At 40.9% G+C, this 9,515-nt stretch overlaps 1 protein-coding gene across 6 annotated transcripts in view; it reads right to left on the bottom strand.

The window, feature by feature from the left end:
• Positions 1-835: 835 nt before the first annotated feature.
• C1QTNF7 (C1q and TNF related 7) overlaps positions 836-9,515 on the bottom strand; it is a 147,155-nt gene continuing 138,475 nt past the window's right edge. For all 6 annotated transcript variants that reach the window (XM_068267593.1, XM_068267575.1, XM_068267602.1 and 3 more), the window contains one exon: positions 836-2,939. In XM_068267593.1, coding sequence (XP_068123694.1) covers positions 2,311-2,939 — 629 coding nt within the window. In that variant the 3' untranslated portion in view covers positions 836-2,310. The remainder of the gene's footprint in view (positions 2,940-9,515) is intronic.

Genomic DNA, 9,515 nt, shown 5'->3' with positions numbered 1-9,515 from the left:
TCCCCCACCCACCGATGCCAACACAAAATTGTTATAAACAGCTGATAAACAAAACATTTTTCTCAGAGACCTTTGAAAAGCTTTATAGTGTTGCTGGCTTAAAGCTTTATAGGCATGTGAGGTTTACAGAAAACTAGTTTCTTTGATAGTTGTTCTTTAAAGCATAATTGTCAGGCATAAAATAAAAAAATCAAATCTCTATTTTTACCTGGTAAACAAATAATAAAAATGCTAACCAGGGAATCCAAAAGTTAAAAATCACTCTTACTTTCCTTCTCCATAAAAGATCATTCCCCAGTCTCCCTGGCTCTTATTTGGTACATCTGCCGCACAAAGGAAGTTGCAGGGCATGCTGGGTTTACTGTTTTTCTTCTTTACTTTCCCTTCAGACCTAACTAATGCAGCCTGATTGGCTAAAGCCTTGTTCCCTCCCGTACCTCTGTTTCTCTCTGAATGGCCAATATTTCTCATGCTGAGAAGTTGAAACCATATCAGCCGTCACTACTGCAGTGCTGGGTGGGAGTGTCTGAAGATTGGGAGGAGGGCGGGCAATGCACAGACAGAGTAAGGGAGGAAATTATGTCAGGATTGGCTTCAAGATAGACAAGAGTCAAAATTTAAAATTCTAAGATGGATTTTCTCTTTTTTTACTATAGAAAAACTAAAATCAACATGTGGACAATGCAATACATATGTTATGTAAGTAGAGCAAGTATTTATCTACTTATAAATGTGTTTATTTCTGATATAATATGGCTGATAGCTCTTCTTTAAGTAACTAGCTGCAGTGTTACAGTTCTATAAGTTCTATAACTGTGACTGCTAGATCAAAAAGTAAACAGTAAAAATGTGTTTTATTGTACAGAAAGTATCAACTTAACAAGCTGTCACAATTCCATAAAAATAAAATATTGTCTTTGTTTTTACAATATAATATTTAACAAGTCAATCAACAAAATTCTGACATCTTAAAATGCCCATGTGATTAAATAAAAGAATACTTCAGGTCAGAATAAAACTGGTTCCGGTTTCTCTAGCAGTAGATTTTCTTTACCATAGCAGCTGCTCCATGCTTGAAGACAGGGGATACTGTCTGCAGGATGGTTATTGATAAGTTATTACTTATTGTTAGGTAGACATAACAAGGTTGGGTGGTACTATACAGTTTTTAGGCAGTACTACCAATTATTTTATGGTCCTAGCTTTATATTTGGGATGGGTAAAGCCTAAGAATAGGGTTAGTTTTAGAAAAATATCAGGAATTAAAGTTAGGAGTCAAGGATATTTGATGTATCCCTCCCAATTTTTGTCCTCATCTGTAACCAGGGGCATAACTAAAATTTAAGGGAGGCCCCAGCAAACCTTTGATGCAGCCTCTCAATGTTCACACTCCTTCCCTTGCTTCCCTTTGGTGACCCTAACAGCCTGGAAGACAAGACAAGCCACAGAAGATTATATTGCGCTGTTCTCCTGGTGGACTCAAAGCACCAGAACTGTAGCCACTACGATGCCCTCTATAGGCAGCAGCAGTATTAGGAAGTCTTGACCAAGGTTTCCTCACTGAATAGGTGCTGGCTTACTTAACAGGAAGACCCAAGATTCAAACCCTGGTCTCCTGTTTTAGAGGAAGTACCCATAACCAGTACACTATCCAGTCACTGGCCACTAGAAACCAGTCTTGCAAGGGCCATAAAACAAGTGTGGTCATGATGATATTCACACCCTTAGCAAGTGTAACCACAAAAACACCTGATCTGGAGGCCGGTCCCTTCGATCTAAGGGAGGGAAAGTTAGTAGCTGGCTGCCCCCACAGCTCTGGGTTCCCCTGCTGTAGCAACCTTTACTCCCCTGTAGGTACTTTTCTGTTTATAACAGAGAAAGTGAGGCCAGATACTCCATACCCCCTTTATAAACTCATGCAGGGATCAATCCACTGTATTTTACCAATTTCTCTGAGAGCACTAATCTGATCACCCAGTGCAGCTTTCTTATCTATGTTATCTTCCTGTGTCTTGACGCTGTACCCTGGCCCACAGCTTCCTCCAAAGCCCAATACTGGAGGGAGCTTGAATGTCAGGAATGAAAATTAAAAACACAACTACACATGTAAATGCTACGAAAGAAGGATACAGGCCAGGAATTCCAGCTCTGCTCCAGGAAGTTGCATTTGTAAAAGTGAGCAAGATGTGACAGCTCTATTTGTGGCGGCTGGTCCTCCAACAAAATCTATAGGCTAGTATTTATTACATTCTCTTTTGAACAAGGTCCGACTGTAAAGGGTATAAGTTCCATGACAAAATGCGTATTATGTCAAAAGTCATCATCAGTCAAGGCATTCAGATAATCAGTATCTGCATATAAAAGAAATCCAGAAAACAAGCTATCTGCCCAACTGGGATCAGAAAACAGACCGTTCTGATCAGTATAAAATATCTCCAGCCAGACTTCATCCTCTGGCTTTAGGTAGAGAAGTGTAGAGCCTGAGGCAACGTCGTGATTTCCTGTGTTGGCATCCAATGTCTTTATTGTATACTCTCCATTATGTACAAGGGTAATTGCCAGGTGCTTGTTAGCAAGCGTGATGTCATAAGAGAAATAATAAATTCCAGGGATGGCACATATGAACTTTCCCATCGAGGGGCTGTAATGGTCTCCTTCATTGAAGATGATCTTGTTGAACAAAATTGGAAGTCTTTCTTGTGGGTAGCTGGTGGTGATTCCAACTGAAAAGGCAGATTTGAGCACTATATTTCCACACTTGCACTCACCAGGTTCTCCTGGATCTCCTCGTGAGCCTTTATCACCCTTAGGTCCAAGAAGTCCATCTGGCCCAGTTTCCCCTGGGTCTCCAAGTGGACCAGTTGGTCCTTTTTTGCCACTCTCTCCTTGGTCTCCCTTTTCACCAATGGGTCCTAGTGGTCCTGTTTTTCCTCGTAGACCTTTAAAATAAATGGATGTAAAGATTCACAATAATGAATGATGGATAGACAATATCATACCAGATTACGCAAGGAGGATTTAGAATTTGGGACATTAAAGGGGATCAAGTAGGTTAATTAAAAATATTCACTTCCAGATAACCTTTATGTATTATTATTAAAAAAAAAAAAAAAACGCCATATTTATTAGACGTAATAATAGTTAAAATCTAACACAGATTAAGAACATAACACATTGGTGTCCCTGCAGCTTATACAATCCTACAACACAATAAATACATAGAACTGTAATAACTAATGCCATCATATACAACTAAGTCACACTCAGGTTTTACACCCCTGTGTTCGATTTTTCTTGCTACTTCTAATAAATGTTAAGTCTTAACAATACATGCAGGTTGTCCAGAAGTAAGTATTGCTGCAATTAACCTGCTTGATTCCCTTTAACCTGCTGAGCGGTCTGGACGAGCTCAGCTCTTCCAGTACCGCCAGAGCCTGCCGCTCAGGCCCTGCTGGGCCGATTTGGCTCAAATAAAAAGCAGCACACGCAGCCGGCACTTTGCCAGCCGCGTGTGCTACCTGATCGCCGCTGCAGCGCGGCGATCCGCCGCATGCAGCGGCGAAAGAGGGTCCCCCCAGCCGCCTGAGCCCAGCGTAGCCGGAACAAAAAGTTCTGGCCAGCGCTAAGGGCTGGATCGGAGGCGGCTGACGTCAGGACGTCAGCTGACGTCCATGACGTCACTCCACTCGTCGCCATGGCGACGAGGTAAGCGAAACACGGAAGGCCGCTCATTGCGGCCTTCCGTGTTACTTCTGGCCGCCGGAGGCGATCAGAAGAACGCATCCGGAGCGCCCTCTAGTGGGCTTTCATGCAGCCAACTTTCAGTTGGCTGCATGAAATAGTTTTTTTTTTATTAAAAAAATCCCTCCCGCAGCCTCCCTGGCGATCGTAATAGAACGCCAGGGAGGTTAAAGCCCTTAATTCTAAGTCCTCCTTGCTTATTTAGATTGTTGCTTCTCTTAGTGGTGTGGGGTTGATCCAGTGGTGCCAATGCCTGTTATGGTATTTGTTTAAAGGCACTCCAACTGAAGCACGAAAGAGGGAAAGAGGCGTCCTGGTGTAATAAAAGCATCTAAAATCAGCTTAAAATTGAAAAGTAATATGAGGTAGCTTACCTCAATGACGAAACCTGTGTAGTTAATACAAGGGATTTTTATTAGCACAGGCAACGCGTTTCGCGGGTCTCAGCCCGCTTCATCAGGCCAGTAAAAGTGTCAAGTAGGAAAGATCATCTAGCAAAGGGAGGCTCCTATGCTAGATGATCTTTCCTATTTGGCACTTTTACTGGCCTGATGAAGCGGGCTGAGACCCGCGAAACGCGTTGCATGTGCTAATAAAAATCCCTTGTATTAACTACAGAGGTTTTGTCATTGAGGTAAGCTACCTCATATTACTTTTCGATTTTAAGCTGATTTTAGATGCTTTTATTACACCAGGGCGCCTCTTTCCCTCTTGCGTGCTAAGTATACCCCCGAGCACACCCTGTCCGAGGGGAGGTGGCAGACCACCAGTGGAGTCCCCACAGTGGACTCTGTCCCCCTTTTTCCACTAAGAGAGCGACCATCCTTCCTGTTCTGGCTAGGACCACCCCGAGTGGAGTCGGGTTTATTGTCTCCACCTGCTCCCTGTGGTTGGTTGCCCTCAGCAACCTCCCTTTGTGAGTAGTGCTTCTAATTTATTTACTTTTATAGTGGTCACTGACATATTGCACTACTGGGCTCCCGTTTTTTGTCTCCTGTGACTTTTTCTACAGGGTGTTCATCCACCCCAATTACAATTGACTCCAACTGGAGACATTTGTATTTCAGCTTACCAGATTACATGCAGATGTATTTAGCATTCTTGTAGTTCTACAACCTAGATTAAAATCTCTGCCAGAACTGCATGGACTTTTTATTTGTTTCAGGGCTTTCCATTGGTGCTCCAGTTTCCTCCCACAACCCAAAAACATAGTAGCAGGTTATCTTACCAAACCAACCCTGGACTTAGGTATGGAAATTCAATTTTGAGCCCCTATGTGGACAGTGAGTGAAGTGAACTGGTTAATAGTGAAAACATTTTTGCATTATATATTGTAGATACAGGAAAAAAATAAATAAAGAATGCGTTAATACTATATGTGTAAGTGTAAGTGGTCCTTCTAGCTGATGAATGGGAACCAAGAATAATACAACTCTACCAAACTTGGAAAGGGTTGCCATACATATTTATATTTCAACAAATTTGATAAAGAACGTCATGGTTTAAACTCGATTTAATAGTTCATAGACATGTCAAAGCATTGGGATTGTATGTCATTATTAAATTAAGCCCATATTTGAAATTACGATTGTGATTTTTTTTTTTTAACAGACTTAAAGCCATTGTTAGAATTTTTGAATAGGTGCAACAGGATATTCAATAAAAACATCAAAACTAATTAACGTCTATAAAAAAAAAACTAGGGCCATCTTGATAGATATTAGATTAAAAGAGTAATCAAACAATGAGTGGGAAAAACAGCATATGAGGGTTACACCTCAACTTACAAACATCTCTCCCCATTCTATAAGTATTGCACCCCTATGTCAGCCCCTACACCTTGGACATACTTTGAGCCATACCATTCAAAGTCCTGGCTCTAATGTAAAATGTCCTCAATGATCTGGTATCTTCTAAAATAAAGCATTCTGTCTGTTCAGCAAGTTGTTCATTTTCCTACCATGGTCAACATTTCTTACTTATATCTCCAGGACTTTTCTCATGCTGCTCCCTTAGAGAGTGTTCTCCTTTCATGTAACACTGGACATTCAGCAACCCTCCCAAGTATTAAACTGTACCCTTAAAGCACATCTATAGTGATCTACAGGGGTTGGACAAAATAATGGAAACACCTAACAATTTGGCATCATAATCTTTGAACATGTTTTAAGCAATCAAAACTTGACAAATGTTAAATTGTTTTTGTTTATTATTTTTGTCATTTGATATGTTTAATTAAAACAATTGTTTTTTACAGATATTTAAACAAAAGTTGGTTATAATTTATAAAAATGTCAGATCTCTCAGACTTTCAAAGAGGCCAAATTGTTGGAGCTCATATGGCAGGCGCTACTGTAACAGAAACTGCCAGAATGCTTGCCATTTCAAGAGGTACTGTCTCAAAAGTAATGACTGTGTGAGAGAACGCGGAAAAGCCGCCGCGTGTGCTAATAGCAAGGCGGCTGATTCCGCGTCCAATGCGGCGGTTTGCACGTGGAAGCGTGCGTCTGGTAACATGGCAGAACGCGGAAAAGCCGCCGCATGTATTGACAGCAAGGCGGCTGGTTCCGTGTCCAGCATGGCGGTTTGCACGCAGCAGCGTGTGTCTGGTGTGGCTGAGTCTGTTAGTTCACACAGGCTTAGGAATACGCGCTGAGAGGCAGAACTTTTATGATGGGTAAGGGGGGATCAGCTGACCGAGCCGATCAGCTGACCCCAGAGCTGGTAACTATTGGTTGATCACTTAGGGGTGGCGCCAGAGAGCACTACTCCATATATAGTTACTGCTGCCCAGTCACAAGTTGTCTGCCGTTGCGAACACTACGTGGAAGCACTCAGACCTTAGTCAGATCCAACAGTGTGTTTGAACCAGGAGGACCTGGGAATTCACACTGAGCCAGTTAACTTGTATTATTGCTCTGTTAATACATCAGACTAGTTCCAGGATGTCGAGACCACGGACCTCACACTCAGACTAGGGAACTTGTGTTATCATTCTGTTATCCATCAGACTAGTTCCAGGGTGTAGAGACCACGGACCTCACACTCAGATTAAGGAACTTGTTATACATAAGACTAGTTCCAGGGTGTAGAGACCACGGACCTCACACCCAGACTAGGCATTGTTTGATATCTGTTATGACTTATTGCTTTCCTGACTATTGCTCTGATCACTGATTCGGTACCTTGCATATCTGATATTCCGTTGCCAAACCCTGCTTGCCTTGGATACCGAATCAGCTTTCTGTCTTTGTACTTTGTCGGTCCGTGTGTTGCCGACCTGGCTTGCCCGACCTCGAGAGCTATCTCTCCCCTTAAGAGATAGTCTCCAGATCAGATAGTGATATCCACCTTCTGGTGTCACTCACCCTCTGGTCCTTCCTACCTCCAGCCTGACTCCACCCCTTGGAGAGTCTCAGGCTGCTGGAAGGTTCCTGTACTCTCTAAAGCAGTATTGCCTATACTGCCTAAAATCACCTGCTCATCAGGTGTGTTTCTCAAAGTATTACTGTTACACCAAACACTCTTATATACATAGGTGTCCAGAGGTTAGTATATATCTGTATTATCGGTGATCCTGCAGATCATCAATAATCAGGTATATATCTGTATTCTTGGTGATACTGCAGATCACCAATAATCAGATTGTCTCTGCGTGCTGACACCGATCGTTACAGACTGCCTCTGAAAGAGAAGGAAAAACGTCCTCAGCAAAGTACAGTTGTGGCCGAAAGTTGAAGTTGTCTGAGAGAGACCGTTGGACTCTAAATCAAATTGTTAGAAAAGCTTGCAAGACCACAGCTCCTAAAATCACTGCAGAGCTGCATGAACACCTACAGAACCCAGTTTCACAAATACTGTTCGTCAGGAGCTGCACAAATCATTTACCTTATGTCCGACCTCCGGCTGAGTGTATGTTTGGAAGACAGCCAAAAGAAGCATTTCATCCTTCATCCTTCTCCCAACCGTAAAACATGGCAGAGAATTGAGGCTGTAATGCTAAAGGTGGACCTACACCATATTAAAATATATTTTGTTGATTTTTAAGGTGTTTCCATTATTTTTTCCAACCCCTGTATTTGTGTTAATCAGTCTGTCTATCTATTTGATCCAGTACTAAAAATATATTTTTGTAATTTTGTCTTTAAAGAGTAACTCCAGGCCCACAACTAAATGAAAACTAATCTGTAATGAAGACATACCATACTTACCTCTGTAGAGAGCCACCCTCTGGTACCCAGTTTTCTCTTTCTTTCTTCAGGACCATTGCTCTGAATTGCCGCATGTCCAAAAGTCACAGTGAAAGAGGGAGAAAAGGTATTCCAAAGACAGGGCTGCAGACTGGGGTGACTCCCTGGAGAAGTTTGTACTTTCTACCAACAGGTTATTTGTTAATGTTTGCCTCGAGATGCACTTTAAGAGCATGCAAATTCAATTATAACATGAATATTAACCAGTTAACTCTAACCAGTTAACACCAACTGGAAGTATATATGCATCCAATTTTTGCCTCGTTAACTCAAACAGGACGTACAGGCACATCCTGTCAATCAGCGGCAGGTGTGCGTGCATATGTTCCCACTGCTCATTCATGCCGGGATTTACTTGTGTGTGATTGGTGAACGGGAACATGTCTTCCCTGAGCCAATCAAAGTGCCTGTGTATGAATGATCATGGCTGCAATTAGAAGCCAATGTTTTTTCATTACAATGAAAGTAAAGCATGAAGTACAGAAAAGATCAAACAATTCCTGGTAACACAGTATAGTGTGCAATGCCATCTAGTGGTCAAAAAGTAAAGTAAAAGTACATAAAAAATACATTTCCTATAGTTATTAACCTCTTCTTCCACCCTGCCCCCATAGTTACCAAATAAAACACTTGTTTAAAAAATAACAACAAAGTGACAGCATTAACAAACAAAAAACAAAACAAAACCATAAATAGTTATCTTAGGGACTAATAATAATAATAATAATAATAATAATAATAATAATACATTTCCAAATAACAATATTTTGTCACCATACATTGTAATAGGAGCATCATTTTGTGATAGCTGGGACCAATGGGCATATAAAATATGTGGGTTTTATCTACAGTAGTATTGTTTATAGGGGATGGAATAGGAGAAATAGTGGTATTTGTTTTATTTTTTTCCTTGTTTTTCCCTTTACAATGTATAGAAAATAAAATAATTACTTAAAACAAGTATCACCCACAAAAGCCTAATTTGTGGTGTAAAAAAATGAGATATAGATCAGATTTAGGTGTGATAAGCAGTGATAAAGTTGTGGCCAAGTGAATGGGAGGAGCGCTGAAAGGTGAAAATGGCTCTTGGCAGGAAGGGTAAAATAGTAAAATAGCCTGTTGGGTAAAGTGATTAATGTTTACTAATCAAAACCAGTAGGTGGAGCTCCTGAAAAGCTGTGCAATAAGCTAACTTTTTTATTGTACTATAAGAATGGAATGTTAATTCAGTGACTCTGATTATAACATTTATCAGAAATGTATTGATTCTGCTCACTTATGCTAATACTAAAACAGCTTTGTGCATAGAAAAAAAAATATTCTTAGTCATTAGATAATCATTGAGACTTTGCAAAGCAATAAACATGGCTGTAACTTGTGATAAAGCTTAACATAAATATCACTCTGTAAATCTGTTAGGGGTTCAAATAATGTAAATTATAACTGACTGAATCCCTGTAAAGTTTCCCATTAAACACATCTTTGCAGAAAGCTGTATGTCTTTGATCTGCAGTAACTCTATGT

Source organism: Hyperolius riggenbachi, chromosome 1 (genome assembly GCF_040937935.1).
Source record: "Hyperolius riggenbachi isolate aHypRig1 chromosome 1, aHypRig1.pri, whole genome shotgun sequence".
Classification (NCBI taxonomy): Eukaryota; Metazoa; Chordata; class Amphibia; order Anura; family Hyperoliidae; genus Hyperolius; species Hyperolius riggenbachi.
This window is presented reverse-complemented; position numbering and strand designations above follow the sequence as displayed.